Raw genomic sequence first — 19,978 nt, forward strand, 5'->3', positions numbered from 1 at the left:
GTTATTCATTAGTTTAAACACTTCAGTACTCGCTCCACTTTCGTAGCTTCACAAGTGTCTGTTGAGCTGGTCCTGCATGTCAGCCATGACTGCACCCACCTCTGCATTCAAACAAACATTATCTTAGCCTCTGGGGGTTGGTTGCTTGCTTGTGATGGGCATTTATCAACCGTGTTTCTGCATGCAAATTGAGTAGGCTGGCAGGAATAGTCAAATATCAATTCAAAAAGCTTTTGAAAGGATTTCATGGGAACTGGGCATCTAAACTGATTATACACCTTTGAAAATCGTATTAGAAACATATTTTCCCCTTCAGTCAGCCTCTAAAAACCCAGTCACTGTGGTAGGAAACAAACCTTCAATTCCTCAATTGCAATTAATATTTTCTTTGGCAGCAGCAGCCTGCAGTACTCTCTTCACTTTATAAAGTGGTCTTCTAAGCAAAATGTATTTTTTAATAAATGTCTAAAATACATATGTGTATATATAACCAGAATATTTTAGGTAGCTTTAAATACTTTTAATTAATATGTTGTATACAAACATCTGACATACATAAATTCCATTCCAATTTCTATCCAACTGCAGTTTGACACATAAAATACCTACTTGTTAATGATAACTTTGTCAATTGGTATTTCCTGTTGTTAAGAAAAATATTTAAAATTAATGATGACAGACAATGAAAAATCTGACCAGAGGTTTACTAAGCCACATAACTGCTGGGATACATGCACAAAGACAATTAATACCTTCCTAATATCCAAGAAGAAAGAGAGTAGAATATCTTTGTTTGCAAACCACATGTTTTAATGATAACCCAAAACTATCAGTTTTCCACTTCCTTCTGAAAAATAACTGAAAGGTCCATACAATCAAGGATTCCATTCAGCAACTTTATTGCGATTAAAGTCAGTGATTTAAATCACCTGAGACCCCTGGTGGCCTAGTGGTTAGCGTGCAGGACTTTCACTGCTGCGACCACGGGTTCAAATCCCGGTCTCCTGGCCTGATGGAGGTCGTTAGCCCTGTGTGGCCATCCATCTATGAGAAGGACACTCTAAAACAAACCTACGTCCTGAGGACCTCACTGCCATTGTCCAAGCTTGCTTGGCCCCGGCAGATGAACCTTAGGATTAAAGGGTGGGCTCAGTTCAGCGCAGGCTGTGTCTCACCTAAAAAATCCATTGCGCAGGCTGGAAAGGTAAAAGACCTTTCCCCAAATCTTCGTTCGCGAAGATGGGCCATTATTATTATTATTAAATCACCTAATCTCCCTTGAGAGTTCTTCTATCCTTTTAGGTATAAACAGTAGTTTCATCTTCTCCTCTTTAAAAAACAGAAATAATAGGAACTGGGGGGGGGTCAAACTTTTTGTCCCTTTTTTTTTTTTTAACTGGACCAAAATTTAAAGAGGTTTGCAATTAAACACTATTATAAGCTCAAAAAATAAAACACCTGTTAATGATTTGTTACCATGGAAACTAGCATCAAAAACTTCTGCCTGTCAGTATGACACTTTGTACAGAAGTTCGATGGCACACTTAGAAACTTGCAGGGAGCTCAACATTTAAATTTGATGCAAAATTCTGTAACTCCAAAACTGACTTCATTCCAAATCAGAAGGCAACTGATTATTTTTTATGAGAATAAAACTACAAAGAAACTAAATCCTGTAGAAATTCACTCCAGAATAAACTAAGACCAATTTCTTATCTGTGATGGCAGAATTGTAACATGCTGTTTAGCATAATTTGTGGAACAGTTGCTAGTTTGGGAAGTATCATGAATATTCATGCCATCTGCTTTTATTGTTTTTAACTTCTGAATTAGGTGTTCAGAAACAGCTCCTTCAGAATTTCTGATTTCTCTCTATTGACACCTTGAATGCCAGTTTCTATAACGGTAATTAAATTTTTAGTTTAGTTTTTTATGAATTTCCCCTAAGTACATTAAATGCTTCAATTTGTTTAAAGTAAATCACAAGTGTACTATAAAATGGTTCCATCTTAACAGAGGCAGAAGTTAGGAAATAGCTTATAAAGAATTTACAGTCTTTGATTTCCAGAGCATTTTGCAGTTAAAAGTTGATTTTCCTCCTATCTCTCAAAAACAAAGATACTGTAAGAGTAAGGGTGCACTAATTCAATGTTGCCCTAAGAACAGCCCTTTTTTCTTCTTCTTAAGATCCAAACTTCAACCAGTCTCAATTCATACACTTCAGTCCCTGTTCTTAACTCTCCACAACAACATGATTTCTTGAAGAGCTCCTCTACTGACATTTACAGAGTATAACACAAAAGAAAACCTGCTTCTGAAAAGTTCTCCTCCTCTAATTACCAGTTGTGAGCACCCTGGCCAATAAATAGCCCTGAGTGGAAAGATGTCAGATAAATGCTAAAGATGTCAGATAAATGCTAACCCTGTAGCGAAAAGTCGTTAGTGGCAGTTTGCATGACAACAAATCTTTGACTTCTTGTTAAAAACAGCCACTCCAGAAAACCTGCTTAGTGTTTACTTAGTGTTTATTTAGTCCATGTATGTCCATAATCCACTTGCAGCAAGAGAATGAGGATCAGAAATGTTTCAATTTTCAGAAAAACTGTAGTAATAACAAACTAAAACACAACATGTGATTTCATTCTGCATTGGTTGCTGGTTTACTTAAGTTCCCTGAAGACAGACTTTACTCAGTCTGGGTCTTTTCTACACTGTCCTCATCAACAAGGCTGTTGACGGGCTGGGAGCAATATGAGAGCATAGAGTTTACTTGTGCAGCAATCTGCTCCCAGCAGAGAGGATACACATTCATACTAAAAAGACAGTCCTCTTAGTGATTTTGGAAAAGGTGAACACTTAAGAAGCAAACACTTTCTACAACAGGAATAACTTTAGGAACAGTTGCCATGTGAGACAGGAATTTTTGGTCTTGCACTTCCACCTCTGATCAGAAGCTTTAACTCCTGGCAGAAGGGAAAAGGACTGCTCCTGGTTTGAACAGATGTCTCCCCTGGCTGGTCATGGCTTACTGGCTTGAGTGACCCTAAAGCAATCTCTACCTCCCTCTCCAAATCCCTCTCAGACATGCAAACCAAGGGATGAACACGGAACCAGCACTTCAGAGGTGACTGCTCAGCTATGCAGTTTTGTCCCTATCACAGATCTATGCTTCTTGGTAAGCAATTGTTTGGGTATTTACCTTATGCATTTGATTACAAACACTACTTGTCAATGACCATGAGATATTAAGCATTTCTCTGCAATGAGTTCTTTCTATCTCATAGGAAGACAAGGGAGAGGATGGAGGAAGGTTGGGGAAAAAAAAAACAGAAAGAAAAAAAGAGAAAGAAAACAGATCCAGTAAAAATGCCATTTAATCAAAAAGCACAATATCAGATCATATTCCCTAAAGCAATGACAGCAAAATATGAGAAATCAGAGTCCTGACTGGCAAATGAAGAACTTTGCTCTCAAAAGCAAAAGACACCCTACCCTGTCTCACAGCCTATCATTGTTTCTTTTTCCTGTAGTATCCCAGCCTATTAACTGCACATACACCCAATTCTGCTGATGCTGTTAACCAGTTATAGAATATGATCAGCATCTTCAATGCAGCTATATATCTTATCCTATAAAAGCAATTGTGTCAGCAGATTTTTTTTCCTGTGCTAAGCTAACAAGACTTTTCCCAAGTATAAAGTTATACTTGTCACCCCTTGCCACCTCCAGCATCAAAAGCAATTGGTTTGCCATTTGTCTGAGCACATCCTCTGCTGCAGCTCTGCTTATCTGTTACAATCACAGTGCTGAACCAACTGCTGCAAAGGGACAGCTTACACACACTTCTGCATGGAACTTTCCATTCAACTCATCATAAATCCTTTTCTGAACAAGAAACATTGGTATATGTTTTCAGATCAAGACCATCTTCCTATTTCAGTACCTATTTTGAGGAATGCAAGATGGAATCTTTACAGGAATTTCAAATAAATGTAGTTAACGCTCATTTAAATATATGCTTGCTCTGTAAGAAAGTGTACAACAATTAGCACATATTATCTGTGAATTCCAGCTTATATGAGGGTCTTGGAGGGCTTTACTCACAGGAACTTTGATCTGTATAGGATAAAATCAGGCATAATTACAGTCTGAGATAACTTTACTGTTATAAACATGTTTTATATTCCAAAGAAACAATGTCAAGTGGCACACAATTAAAGAGTGAAAACAAAAAGGGAAAAGGTTAAAAAAAAAAAAAAGGTAAAAAAGCTTGTTGTTTGACAGGGAGGTTCTGGGAATGAACTCATAGTAAATTATTTCTAGCAGGAGCAATAAGCAATGGCAAGTGCCACTCATTAGCACAGTGCCATCACATGTTAAGTTAGCCATTGTGGCATCTAATGCACATAGCATGATTCCTCAGTTTATTTTGTTGCTGTATCCTGGCACAACATTTGGTGACCTACAAGACCTGATGCCTTCCACATCAAAACAGTCATCACTGAGAGCTGCATTTGCAAAAATTGGGACAAGATTGTGTTCCTGGGACTTCCTGAGCAGAGGGCAGTCATACACAGAAAACACAGATAACAGAGCCTTCAGATGCCACAAGACTGTCAAATTCACCTAAAAAGCAGCAGTGAAGCCAAAAAACTCTCCTACAGCTGTCAGCTTCTACTCAAATATGCAAGGTTAAAAAGGAGCTGATGTGAGCAGAGACCACCCAAGGAACCACACACTATTTTGCACACCCTGGTGTATCACAGCCAGGTGCTCAGCTGCATGTTTGGATGTAATTTCAGGGTTTAGCAGATGTGCAGCACCACATGACATTCACATGGTCTAACCTGCCCATATCCCCAGACTTCTGTTTCAGCCAACCAATGAATGCTGCCACTCACACAAAAATGATTTTCAGGTTGCCTGTAAATGAAAACTATTTCTGCAGTTTTCTGCCCCAGATATCAATAAAAAACAACTTTGTTTTCAGATCAGGTGTTGTGCTTCAGAGGCAACTTTTGCTTGTAAGGTGGAATGGACAGCAAGTGGTCCAGCATCATCTGATATTCACTTTACTTCTACAACCAGACTTAGAAGCAGAAATGACCCAACAGTCACACATGTACATTTGTGAAAAATTTTATTCACGTGTTCTCCATGAACATATTCTCCTTTTTATCTCACACTTTAAAACTGCATCCAAAACTAAAATGCTGTGGCAAATCCTTCCTTCTACTTCAGTGGACTTACTATCAAATACTCGGTGTTTTTTACCTACAGAAGCCTTTAAGTCATTCCAACAGCTCAAAGAGAATTGGGCATAACTGGGAATTAGGCTCTTACAGATGGACCTTCTTTCATATACATACAGACACTTGCATGAAGATTGTGCACATTCAGGATACTTGTTCTTTAAGCTCAGTTTCCTTCCTGGCTTGTTCAACAGCCTGTCTCTAGTAATTTGGGTTTCGTAATTTTAAAAAACTTTTTTCAAGATTATTAATATATTTCTTGTGCTAGAATTGAACGTGGTGAATGAGTCTGTGTGCTACCAACATTACATTACAAAATGCAGTTACGTAAGTGCAGCTCAGGGCAGATATTCTGTCATTATAACACTAAAGTTGACATTTTATAAATGACTGAACATCTTTTGTACAGTGCAGTGGTGTCTGGGTTAGAAATAGCCAAGATGGTGAAAGCAAATCTTGTAAAACAGGTATTGCTTGGCCTATGCAATTTGCCAGAGAGAAATTTGAATGGCACGTTTATATAAATGGAATGAATATTTCAACACTCTGTAAAACTTTTATGAAGCCCTTTATTTCTTTTCTTTAATCTCATACCTTAATTCCGCACAAGCACTTTTATTTCCTGTAACTGGAGGGTACAGGACAAAGATAAAGACTTAAATGATAGCACAAGGTAATTCAGCCTGTGAGTGACTCTGAAATCTACTTTGAATCATATAAAATACAACTAATGCAACATGAAAGTAGTGCTCCTGTAGTATATCACATGGACTAGCACCAGAACAAATTCAGCCACAAAAGTTTCAACCTTCAGTTCAAGTTCTATTTGTTCCTGGTCTGTTTGGATTATACTCTTCACTGCAGAGATTTGGGCATCATTAACAGAAGAAAGCTCTTGAAAACAGATTAGATGGCAGCTTTGAAACTGTCATCAAGGGCAGTTGATTTTGAATTATAGGTTTCAGTTTACATATTCACTGGTTCACCTGGAAAAAGTCTCTTGCCCTAATGACAAAGCATCTAGACCACTGTGTCAGGTCTGTACTTAAATGATAGTCTCCAGTGCCTGAGCATGAGAGTAAGTGGAGAAGCAGCATTTAAAAGAGGCTGAATGGATCTTATAGACCTACACATAGACCATAACAAGGATCTTCCTGTGAAACCGTGTGAATCAGTCTTGAGATCTGAGTGCAGGATGAGGCCACTAAGAGTCCTGGAGCTGTGTCTCTGTTCAGTGGGATCAAGTTCACTCATTCATGGCTAGGCTTTGCGAACAAAGATTTGGGAAGGGCTCTACCCACATTTACTACAAGCACGCTGGTAGCTAAAAAAGGCCAATATGAGATAGACAAATCCGGTTGCAAAAGGCACAGCAGAGGTATGAGAAATAAAAATACGGTTTTATATAAATAGGTATATCGTGAAGTTGTAAGATATCCAAGTTCCAAGACCTGAACCTGGACATCAGGGTCTCTTTTGGCAGGATAAGGGAAATGAGAAAATTCTTAAAAATTAAATCTTTTAGGGCCATTTTGTACACGAGGTTCCTTTTCTCTTTGGGCTAAGAACAAAGGAAGATCCATCACCTTTGACAGGGGATAGCTTGCAGCCAATTGGGAAAAAGGGAAAGACCCTTTTCAGAGAAAAGATGAATACATTAAAACTTATGTAAAAAGGGTGAGATTTTGTGAAACTATAAAATGTATGGAATTTAAATCGAAGGTGTCTTTTTCCCCGAAAACTCGGTGCGAAAAAGACCCAACGCATTGAATAAATTCTTCCTTGTTTCTTTGTTCCCTTAGTTTATGCCATCTTTCTAAATTTAAGGAGAGGGACATCTCCCACAGAGGGACTCCTTAAGTGGTACCATGTGAATCAAAAAGTTTAACAATCTTTCTCTTTGATTCTGCTCAGATGAATTTGTCTCCCAAATATGTTTATGCCTATTCTCTTACAACCTCTCTCTGCACCTGGGAAGAACAGATAAGGACTAAGCTAAATGAGGAGGTGTACCAGTACAATAGTGTCACATGATGGTGACTTGTCCCACACCACAGTAAAATTACTGGTAAAACACTGTTAATTCTCTGAACTTTCCCCCAGCAAGATCTCACCTGTCTCCAGCAGTGTCTCAAGTCACATTTGACCATTTCACAAATAAAACCAGAGTCACCTGAGAAACAAATACCGACTGGACTTGTGTTTCCTCATGTGTGAACTTCTGTTTTGCTTTCTTTTGCTTTACATTCACACTATTCCATGGTGACAGGTCATACATCTGAAGCACTATACCAAGACATGTTGCCAAAATGCCCCATGGCAGAAACATTTATAGGCTGCTCCAGAGCCCATGTGACAAAGCACTACAGATCATGTCTTAAAGGATCATCATCACGTGGTGGCCAAAGAAAGCACTCATGCAAAGGCAATTAGAGCAGCAGAAGATTTCTCTGCACTCTGGAGCTATAAAATCATAAGCCTCAAATACGAGTACTAGCTGCACAATCCACAGCACTTCCCTCAACAACCAGTAACGTGCCTTAAAAACAAAAAGGAACAGTTTAAACAAATATAGCCCTACAAAGATCCCAATTAGCTTTGTGTCCTCTAGTGGGGTGGGGGGTTTTGCAGCATCTGACTGTCTTGCTCTCGCAAGAAGCAGTAAATTGCTCTGTGGTGGGCTCAGCTCTGAGAAAGCTTCAGCAGCTGAGCTTGATGGACCTGCACATCCCTGAGCAGAAAGGCAAGAACAACTACTGAAAAAATTAATGATGGCAAATGCATTTCACATTACATTCTAACTCATAAAAATTGTACTGCACTCTTTCAACAGCACTACCAGCATCAACAAAAAGCTCTTTGAGAAAATGTGGGTTAAGATGTAGCCACTTACTATAGGAGCAGCCGAATGCCTCAACTCTCAGCCCTATCTGCCCACCAACATTCCACTTGAGAGGGACGAAGCGCAGGAAGCGAGCTTTCATGGAGTGCAGCAGCTTGTGGTGAACCACACTGTCAGCGTTGCTGTTCCCTGCGAAAACCTGAAAGGACAGAGAGCCTTGGTGAGACATTTAGCAACGAGAAGTGAATGCAGCACTCTGAATGAAGGCTGTGAGCTGCCACCCCTCTTCTCAATTCTCAGTCTCACTAATTACTCAAAATTATTTAAATTGATTGTCAAGTTTTCTTCTAATTGCTGCGTCTCTTATAGAGGGCAACAAGGGAGACAGCAGCATGCAGAGCACCTCAGCACAGTAGGTGGATGTATACAGGGAGTTACAAAAACAGGCTGTAGATGGGGATGCTACAGAAGATGCTGCATGATTTATCCCAGCCCAGGATATCCCCGTACATTATAATACTCCATTGACCCCTAAAATACCCAGAGTCCCTTTAGCACAGTGAAGGACAGGGCCAGATTTAGCCTTAGGTGCCTTCGTGGATAGCAAATGATGGTCACAAGCCACTGAGGTTGTCCACAGCCTGGGAAGATGAACAGAACTGTGTATACATAGATATTCAACAGAAAACTCAAGACACAGGAAGAAATGAAAGCCTGAGTCAGTACACAGGAGAATCAGCATTTGACTGTGTTTGTACCCGAGAGAGTTAAAGCTTCCAAAAATAGTCATTTAACTTTTTTACTTACCTATTTGATTAGTTGCCTGCAACTGCAAGCCAAAATTAATGACCCTATTTAGAATTATCACTTAACAAGAGCAAATTCTCTCATGGATGAAGAATGACCAAGGGATTGCAAAGACAAGTCTTAAGACAAACATCCAAGCTGTATTCCTGCCTGAATAATTTTCAGTTCATCTTTACACCCTTACTCTCTGATATTGGCCCAGGAAGATAATAGACTTCCTGCAACCTTCAGAACATTTGAGTAACTCAGTTAGGACTGAAATTTGAAGCTAATAGTTTTGCAAAACATGAAAAACAAAGACAGAATTTACAAAAAAATAATCTCACAGGAGAGACATATTCGTAAAAGAGGTCCTTTGCTTTGTAAGTATAAAATTTCATCATAAAAAGTTGTACCAGATTTAAATGTTTCTGCAGTTCAAAAAGTGGCACCATTCACTTACATAATGCAACTGTGACCAAAAATTGGAATAAACCGATTAAAGTAGACCTACAATTCATTTCTGATGGCTGAAGGATGAGTTAGAGAGCTTAGGGGTTTCATCTCCACTCAGAAATAAAAGAACTAATTTGCAACTGTTTAAATATTTACTCAAATGAAAGCATTCCAATCTTTTTCCAAATGTTATTACAGATGGTGTAAAACTTCAAATTCAGTGTATTCCTTTTTTAATAAAACCAGCATTCAATTGTTTTATTAGATCATATATATATATATATGAGATAAAAAAAATATCCTGGAACATTTCTAAGGCACAATCCTTCAAAACCATACCATATTTATTTAATTTCAGCTTAAAACCTGTAATCTGGGAAAATTCTCTTATACATACAAGAAGCCTTATTTTCCACCCAGTCATGAATGTATGCAAAAGACTGCATACATCTCACTTCCTAAAATATTCTTTGCATTTCATTGCTGTTATTGCTTGCCTCTGAAGAAGAACAATTTTACTGAAATGATCTCTCACAATCCCAGATACGTCAATGAAGGACAACCCTTCAAAACATGTGATCTTGTGCTGGTTTTGGCTGAATTTTCTTCATGGTAGCTTGCATGGGACTATGCTTTGGATTTGTGCTGGAAACAGTGTTGATAATACAGAGATTTGTTAGTCCTTGCTGAGCAGAGCTTACACAGAGTCATGGCCTTTTCTGCTCCTCACACAACCCAAAGAGAGAGGAGGTTGGGGAGGCACAAGATGGTGTTCCTCTTCTGCTTGCCTGTGTGTTTGTGTCTTTTAACTGTCTTTATCTCAACCCACGAGCTTTCTCACCTTTAATCTTCCAGTTCTCTCCCCCATCCCACCGGAGGGGGGTGGGGAGAGTAAACAGCTGTGCGGGGGTCAGTTAATGGCTGGGGTTAATCCATGACAGATCCATAAAATTATTTTTATTAGGAGCTTATCAGGTCAAAAAGAGCAAAAAATTTGGCTATCTCAATTGTCCTCAAAGCTTTGCTTATCCTGCACCTCTACTGAACTTTTTATGCACAAGAACTTGTTTTGTACAAGTATTATGTAACAGTTAACTAATCTCTCACCAATTAAGCTAAATTATATAATTAATTTTTTTAATGGGGATTCTTGTTGATCTTAATTCAATTTTAACCACATACAGCAGTTTAACAGCTTTGTCCATTGGATATGTTTTGAGGAGTGGCACAAGTACCACTTCTAGATGTTCTGAGCTTACTCGTACTTCTTTTCACGTAGGAGCCAAATTCAAATTCCAGCAGAGAGTCTTTCAGAGGTTTTTTCCTTATATTTCAAGTGAAAAATTTTGTTCGTCTTTGTAATGAAATTGTCAACAGAGAGTAAGCCTCACAGTCAGAGCTGTGACAGTGCTCGCAGTTTTAGTAAGACAGTCATGGATATATAAGATGCATGAAGTGGAATGTATGGTTTTCTGTTTGCTCTGAAGGCTCATGTTCTTGGAATCCTGTGATTACGTAAAAGTCTCACCTTTCATAAGATAATAAAGAAAGAAGAAAGAAGAAAAAGAACAGAGAGGGAGCAAAGAGTTTCCAGTCCTCCCAACTGAGAGGACTGGATTGCTTAAAATGCAGTGACTAGAGTGCAAGTAAAGGTGAGAATTAAGAGTCAAAAGAAAAAGTATACTTTAATACAACAATCCCGTAAATAAGGGTCTGTGTTGGTTTTTTTCTCATAATCCTCTCATACACAAGGCTGTCAATACTGCATATTGCATGGCAAGCCCACTAGGTAATAACTTTTTGGTTTAAGTAAACCCCAAAACATTCTGGGAGAAACACCATGTTGAAAAAGCTCATTACCGCCAGATGTATCTCCTTGCAGTTACAAAGTAAAGGGAAGTAGGTGATTTGCAAATACCACTGTGTGCCTAACAGCCCACAAATTCCTGCTGAAGACAGACAGGAATAGTAGTCCTTGTCAGCACATAGTAGAATGCTGGGATCAGAGGCCCCTGGTAACTGCTGGAAGACTGTAGAGGCAGTTCACAACTGTAGCTGTAGGTAAGGGCAGTCTTGACACCCCTCTGCTTGGGCAAACCAGTTGTAAAGACATTTTTTGCAAATCCTGTGCAAACTGCACACTGAAGCAAAAGGCATGGGAGCATCACCGCTATTTGCAGACACAGGGGCTGTCCCTGCCTCCAGGCAGATGGAGTGTCCAGCGCACTTCAGGGACTGCCTGTGCCATCAAAGGAGGCTGTGGTTTTGCCAGGTAAATCTGACACAGCTGTACCCCACCATTTGCAAGCTGCCTACCTGCAGGCATCTGTGCTAAGTAGTTTCCCTCAACACCTCAAGGAAGAGGCAGAATTACCCACGTTCAGCCTCCAGATCAGTTAACTCCAAACCTGATATGCAAATATGTAAAAACATCCTTCCGACATTGAAACAGTCACATTGGTAAAAATAAACTATTCAGAAGTCTAATACATCCCTTACAGAACTTTTTCTCAAGCTTCTCTAATAACGAAAAAGCTAGTGACACTTCAGGGGGAAAGAAATCAACAGGCAATGCTGTATCCATTGATCTGCACCTATGAGATGGTTCTGTGTGCAGCTAGCACACCCCTGCTTGCTGCTAACTGCTGGGCGTGACTGTGTATGCCTCTGGGATTGCTTTGATTTTCACTTTCAACTCCCACTGCTATACAGATCACCTTCTCTTGCTTTATGGACCACCTGTGGGTTGTAGACCATTGAGTGAATAATAACACCAATTGTCACAGACGATCACTTGAAAACTTAGATCCACAGCTGACACAGAAATAATCCATCCATTAAAGAAGGTGATACTAGGATGCAGTACCAGATTTTGTAGCCCTGGAGGTTCAAATATTGATTAACACTAAAGTTATTGGTGAGAATGGCAGAAATATGTCCTCTTGAGAAATGGCCTCTATTACAATTTTTGTTGATAAAAGGATTAATTCCCAGGAACAAAAAACAAACGAATGCAGAAAACGAACCTGCACACCATTTCCCATGCAACACAGTTGCTCTGGGGGCGAGCATAACACTGAAATTTATGCCTTTTAACAAGCCCTGTACACACAACAAACTGATGATTTACCTGGGAAATTCTGCTTCTGGCATTCTATGGGGCTTATAAATCAAAAAAGCTCCATTAGTGACAAATGTTGCCACCAGCTTCTTGAAGGCAAAAGCTTTTCCCTAGTGCCAGTGGCTGCAAGGTTAACAGTTTGCCATGGGCAGGGCTGCCTCAGACCCAGCTTGTTTCACAATGCCTGGCTGCACGGTGCTCTGCTGTGACACAAACCATGGCACCACAGTAATATTTTATGAGGCTTTTTTTATGAGCCAGCAAAGGCAGGTCCCACTGGCACGAAGAGGTGAGGTAAGAGCAGCTGCAGTGGTTTGGAACAGGGTCCAAATAGCTCAGTGCTGCCTCTTTGGCAGCAGCTGTCAGCGTGTGGGAAGAATGAGAATGAGACAAACATGTACAACGCTTTTCCCAGTGCTCAAGTCACCTAGCTCATGGATTACAGTGAAGTGGAACGAAATAAAATTCCAGTTTAAATGAAAAAGAAAACTTTCAAAAGAAGTTTAAATCTCAAAACAACCGTTCTTACCTGGAATTTGCATGCATGACTCCCTCAGGAAAAACAACAATTCAAATAAAATGCCTATTTTTACAACTCTTCCATTCAAAGGGATCCCAAAAGCTTTCCAAGTGCAGCTCAGGAAAATGTCACGCGACTGCGGTGAAATATGACAGTTGTTTGATAACCCTGCAGACACACATTTATTTCTTTACCTCATGCATTAATTCAGAGCTGTGCCAGATCATACTAGTGAGATCTGATGTGCTTTAGACTGCCCTTTGGCCAAACTCGTAGATTGGTCTCCACCTTCAGACAGACAAGTGGAAATTGGGTGCAAGTAAAATGTCTGCTCATGAAAGCCTAATCAATTCAACGGACAGGATCAGAGTCAGGACTTTATCTCAGTCTCCCTTGCACGAACTCTCTGCACACCAAACAGCAACTTATTTACAGAGCTGCAGAAGGTGGTTCCCATAATGGCTCTGCTGAACACATTTTGCTCTCCCACTTTGTTAGGCAGGTAATGGGATGGGTGTGCAAGCAGCAACATCGGCATAAACATCAGCCCTGAACGGTGAGCAGGCAGACCTGAGGTTAACTATCTTCTAGGGAAGATATTTTAAGACATATTGAAAACTCTCATTTCTGCCCAAGTAACTCTGATGAACTGAGTTGAGGGAAAAAAATAATCTGATTATAAATGTGCAGAGGGCATATAACACAGATGTTAGCAATTTGCAACATTTCAACCTTCAGTAAAAGAAATACAAGCACAGAAAAGAGCACTCCACTTTCAAATCTCACCTGTGACATCACAGTATGCTGCCTCCAGTGCCTGCAGAAAAAGGATGGGAGCACACTTAATTCAAGCTATCCGGAGCTTAGTGAAGGAACCAAAGCGAGATAAAAAGCAGCTAAGCCTGTCGTAAATCCCAAAACTGCAGTACTTAAAGTAAAACAATGTCATTCTCCCCTTTAAACTTTCTTAACAGTATGAGAAAGATCAGGAGCCAGGAGTTTGCACTGTGAGAGAGAATATGCTTCTTGGTGAACACCTCCCAGGACCTCCTCAAGTACTTGAGTGTACATGCACTTTAAAGAAAACATGAATTTTCAGTGAAGAAACAACATGAAAATCTGAAACCAAGTTATAGTATGGGTCCTACATCTCTGCTTGTATGTGTGGGAAGAGATTGGATGCTACCACAACAAGGTCACAATACAGCCACAAATGCACCATAAAGAAAATCAGCAGCCTCTGATTTTATTGGGATGCTACCGGGTTTCTTTTCATGGAACAATTATACAGCATCAGTGCCTGCTTGCAACACTTAAGTGTGGACAGGTTTGTGGTGACTTTTTGTAACAATGAAAATTTAAAAATACATTTAGATTCTGCTGCAAAATGAAACCAGCTGTCAGTTCGGACAATTCTAGAAGTATCCCAGCTCTGCCTCAGACCGGTCCTAAAACACAAAAAGATGTAAAAACAAAAATATAACTTCAAAGCCTTTTTTTTTTTTTTTTTTTTTACATTTCACCATGCCTACACCCTGTGCATGCCAACAGTGAAAAATGCTGCTTTGCTTACGTAATGGAAAAAGTCCTGCCTAATACATCAAGCCAGAGCTGTTAATATCTTGTCATGAAGAAACACAGTGAAATGGTTTTTCTGTCATCTCAATAGCTCTGTGCCCAGACTGGGAGCTGCTAAAAGCTCCACCTCATTTGGAGGGTGAGTTAAGAGCAACTATCCAACCACAGGGGTTCATGACAGGACCTGGTCCCTGGGAGTTGCTGTCTTTCAGCATCTGGCCTTTAAAAAATCCTTTTGCTGTTAAAGGGGGTCAGACTATGTGGAGAAGGAAAGGATGACAAGGAGGACTGCTCAGCTCCTTGAAGAGATGCAGTTTAGAGCTCTGTTTTTAATACTGTGCAGCTACACTTGGCACATGGATTCTGTTTTCTCACCACTCTTTCTCAAAGGACAAGTTGTATTTTGTTTCAGTGTGCTTTCAACCAATATCTAAAAATCACTTTTTACTTCGAGAAACTTGCCTGCTTAGGAGAGTCAAATGGAGCCTTTTCTACTGAACCGAGGAGGTTTCACTCTGAGCCCAATAGGAAACAGCTGTCAGCCTGGTCCAGGGACCAAAAGTTGGAGGGCAGGTTGTGTCCTCTTAGCATATCAGTCACTTCTGAGCATCTCTTTCTGCTTCATGTTTCTTTCCTATTAATGCACCGTGGTCTTGATGACAAAAGGTAACCAGTCATTTCTGGTTAACAGCCTTCTGAGCTGAGTTGCTTGTTTCCAGGTTCATGTTTTAGCTTCCAGGTCAAATACTATGACTCCAGCTAATCTGAAGTTTATCCTACCTTCATAAAGAGAAGCCTCCATTCTGCTTATGTTTCTTCTTTCTTAACAGCAGCTACATTTTTCTCTCTGAAACATCCATCTTTGACAAGAACCTCAGAAACAATATCCCCTGGCACATTGTCAGAGCTGCTATTAGGGAGGAGCAGAGGGGAAAAGAATACAAGAGGTAGCTGTCAAAATTATCCTCCCATAACATATTATCTGAGTAAGTGATAGCTTTCCATCTCATCCCTCCACCCACAAATGGAAAAAAAAAGTAAAAATTGGTCTAAAAAGAGGTAGTTTAACTTCCCTATACAAGAAGGATTACAATAAATGGCTGCCATATGGTTGATCAAGCAGGAGTCCTACTGGGACTGCATTACCTTTGTTACTTATTGAGGGGCTGACTGCTGTGCTCCACCAATGCAACATCCACCTGAGCATTGGTTAGTCACCTCTGAGCTACTGCCATTTTCTGTAGGCAGCAAGGTAGTCCAGGGGAGAGAAGACGCAATAATGTGGCAGGGTCCATACTCATTCATCACTTCCTTGAATAATCTGCTCAAGTGAGAAGGTTATTTGCCGCTAATCTACCCCATTACACTGCATGCATACCTTTCTCTCTGGTTAGTTACTTTCCAAATACAGGAGCAAATGCTGTTAACAACATCATTAACCTCAGATAGATGGCTGCCCAGTGTAAACCACATTTATATTAAGGATGTTGCTTATTATCCTTCTGCTGACAGTAGAACTATTCACAGCTATTCCTATAAAACACATAACTTTTGCATCGTCAAAATCCTTTGCAAGCAAAACCACTTCAAATTTTTTTAAAGAATATCCATGAAGACAATCTATGTAATATTTTGTTTTAAACAGGTCTGTATCAAACAAAAAAATGTGTTTAATGATTGTGACATTAAAAACATGAAGTTTCTTGAGTCCCTTAAGGACAACGAAACATTTCTATTTAGCCCAAAGAAAAGGAAACAAAATATTAGAGAACTTTATTTCTTTGTGCCTTTTTTTTTTTAACTCTTCTGATTCATCCTTAGAAAATTCTAATTTATTTTCTTGCTTTGTTCAGCAGCACCTTTCCTTTCCACTTTCCAGTGGACAATTTGATCTTCCAACAGTTTGAATTAACATCAATTTATTTCCAGAGTCTATCAGACTGTATCTTGGCAAAGTCTGAGGTATTGTAGTCACCAGAGACCTTTCCCAATTGGCAGCTTGGGTATGGTGATCTCTTTTGAAGAAAAGCGAATTTACCAAATGGATAGTATATGAGCTACATCACTTGACCTCAGAACGAAATAACAGTCTCTGTCTTCTACTATTTACTTATACAGATGTAGTCCAAATGCCTGATCCAATCTGTAGTTGGGCAGGTTGCCCTCCTTCTTCCCAGCAACGAACCAAGTGCAATTTCCTTACCCTACTGAGACACTCTTTACATACGTATGTGAAGTTGCATCTTGCATAATTGCATTTCGTTGATGGAGAATTGATCCCTATCTTTAGTTTTTAGAATCAGCTCTCTCTTTGGAGTACCTGAAGATGAAGCTGTTATCACTGTTAATATTATCACTGCTACATAAATTAATAATAATAGAAGCAAGAAGCAACAAAATTAAACCTGTAAATTACAAGTCTAAGCTAAAAGTCGGCAGCTAATTCCTGTTTCTGTTCAGCCTCCTCCACTTTATCTTAAAGGCAATCCTACATATAGATAATATTTTAAACTATATCACAGCAAGGATAAATATTTCCCTAGTACCCTGACTAGATTAACCTTAGCCAACAGACTGAAACTGCTCTTCCACTGCCAACACTAATCATAGATTTCAGCTGTTCTTCTGCATAAATCTCATGGAGACCTTCATGCTTTACATTAAATTAGTGGGATTAACAATGCAGTGAATGTGTTTATGTCTGGCAGTGTTGGGGAACTCTGGGAGCCTTCCCTGTATTTAGCTTCATCAAAGTACATTTAAACAGCTAGTGCTGTACACGTGGTATCTCTCTGGTTATAATTTGCCAGACGGATCCAGCAAGATGACACCAGAGAGGTGTTAGTTCTTCCATGCAACAGTGACCTCAGATGAATATTGTGCTTCATTATCTTATGTTATTTCCCTGTTATAAAGTTGGATAGCATTTTCATTTGGATCAGTAAAGTAATATCCTGTGGAAGAAGAAAAACAGGAAGGCTTAATTTTCTCCAGTGTTCTATAATGCACTGAAATATACATACATACACAGATATTTCTTGCTATACTCTATGCCCCCCTGCCCCATGGCAACCTCTACAAGGAAGAAAACACAGGTTGTAGTTGTAGGCAACTGCCTCCTGAGGGGAACAGAGGGTCCAATACGATGGATAGACACTCCTCTTCAGGAAGTCTGCTGCCTCCCTGAAGCGCAGGTTAAAGTTATCACCAGAAAATTTCTAGCCTGGTATGGCCCTCAGATTATTACCCATTACTGATCTTCCATGTGGTGGTGATGAAGCCACAATCCGTAATTCAAGGGTGATCAAAAGACACTTCAGGGCCTTGGGACACTTGGTGAAGGAATCTGAAGCACACATTACTTTTTCCTCTCTCCTTCCAGCTGTGGGCAGTGACATAGGAAAAATCAGATAGGCCCAGACCATTAATACATGGCTCCATGGCTGGTGACATCACCACAGCTTGGGGGTTTTCAATAATAATGTGGCCTATACAGCACCAGACTTGCTGGCATCATACAGGATTCATCTATCTCAAAGGGGAAAAAGGGTCTTTGCCAAAAGCTAGTGGGACTCACTGACAGAGCTCTAAACTAGACTTGAAGTGGGAGAGAATAAAAACACCCAGAGGGCTGGAGCACCTCTCCTACAAAGGCAGACTTGAGAGAGTCAGGGTTGTCCAGCCTGGAGAAGAAAAGGTACCTAGGAGACCTTATAGCACCTTCCAGTAACTAAAGGAGGTTTGTAAGAAAGATGGGGACAAATTTGTTGGCAGGGCATGTTGAACAGGACAAGAGGTAATCATTTTAAATTAAAGGAAATAAGTTTAAACCAGATAGAAAGAAATTTTTTACTCTGAAGTGTAGTAAGACACTGAAACAGGCTGCACCGAGAGGTGATAGATGCCCCATCCCTGGGAATTTTCAAGGTCAGGTTGGAGGAGGCTCTGAGAAACATGATCTACTTAAAGATGTCCCTACACATTGTAGGAGGTTTGGACTAGACAGAGGACAGGAAGGTCCCTTCCAACCCAAACTATTCAATGATTCTGTATTTCCTTTTTCTCATTTGAATAGGAGAATGTTCATGTAATAACCAAGATAACAGTTATCATTAAAAAAAGCCATCATAGACTGATTTTGTTGTGCCGTACTCAAGATCTTCTCTCAAGAATTCCATCATCATAAAGTACAAATATGAGGTTAGAAATAACAATGATTGTTTCTAAGGTTTGATATTTCATGGCTAGGCTTCGCGAACAAAGATTTGGGAAGGGCTCTACCCACTTTTCTTGCAAGCGCGTTGGTGGCTAAAAAGACCAATACGAGAAAGGCAAGTCCGGTTGCAAAAGACACAGCAGAAGGACTCCTTAGATGGTATATTCTGCAAGGCTCGATTCTTTCTGCGTTGTCTTTTCTCCTCAAGGGTGATCCTGCGTGCTTTCTCAAAAGCATCAGCAGCGTTATAAATGGTCTGTCTCCAGGCCTCCCGATTAGAGGCCTGAGTAGACCAGTTATGGTGATCAATATGCCCTAGGCTGAGTTGTTGCTTCAGGGAGTCCTTGTAAGGTTTGATATGCTCTGCTTACAAAAACACCATATAATTGCAAACTGGAAAATAATAACAACTTTTTGCCCATGTATTTCTCAAGACTTTTTTCAACCATACCATGTTAAACTGCAAATTCTGCTGTGTTAATTCACCACAAGTTATGTCCTGTATTGATATAAATCATTACTGCACCCTTCAGAGCAATGAAACAATGCTCGTGTACATCAGCCATAGTCTCAGCCTAGTGAGTTACATAGACTTGTCTCATACCACAGGAGGGCTAAATTTAATCAACATATCTTCCTCCTACAAAACCACTACTGTAATGTTCGTAGCATCCTACATTTGAGTCTTGTCATTCCACTTTCACGTTGAGGTCCATCACTGAACCACATTAAATTAATCTCGAGGACACTAAAGCAACTTAAAGAAACCACTTCTCTTCCTCCTGCAATACAGTAAGATGAGCCTTTGGCAGGCATATTTGCAACGTCTTCCAAATGTGTGTCCGGCCATTAAGTTTTGACCACACATTTCATTACTCCAACCACACCAAATAATACTCAGCAGTAGGCTCTGAAGATCATGATGTTCTTTAAACTACAGCACATAAAAAAAAAAATAAATTTCTGTTAGTGATCCAAGAAGGAGGTGGCCTGAATTTCTGACTTTGAAGTGTAGATTTTATATACATACATAGAACACTTGCAACTGTTTTTATGGTAGGACATATGGAGTCATGATACATTTGTCAGGTCCATGATCACAGTAAGTCATAAATAAAAAGTGCTCTATAACTTTTCTTTTATAAATTTAAAGAGGATGGGAACTTCTCCATGAGTTGGAAATTTCAGGGCTTGTAAAAAATATTTC

At 39.8% G+C, this 19,978-nt stretch overlaps 1 protein-coding gene across 1 annotated transcript in view; it reads right to left on the reverse strand.

Moving 5' to 3' along the window:
- CNTNAP5 (contactin associated protein like 5) overlaps positions 1–19,978 on the reverse strand; it is a 292,078-nt gene that overhangs the window by 153,640 nt on the left and 118,460 nt on the right. The window contains exon 4 of the mRNA XM_027678926.1: positions 8,146–8,293. Coding sequence (XP_027534727.1) covers positions 8,146–8,293 — 148 coding nt within the window. The remainder of the gene's footprint in view (positions 1–8,145; positions 8,294–19,978) is intronic.

The sequence above is a fragment of the Neopelma chrysocephalum genome, unplaced genomic scaffold, assembly GCF_003984885.1.
Source record: "Neopelma chrysocephalum unplaced genomic scaffold, ASM398488v2 Primary Assembly neopelma1_44, whole genome shotgun sequence".
Taxonomy (NCBI): Eukaryota; Metazoa; Chordata; class Aves; order Passeriformes; family Pipridae; genus Neopelma; species Neopelma chrysocephalum.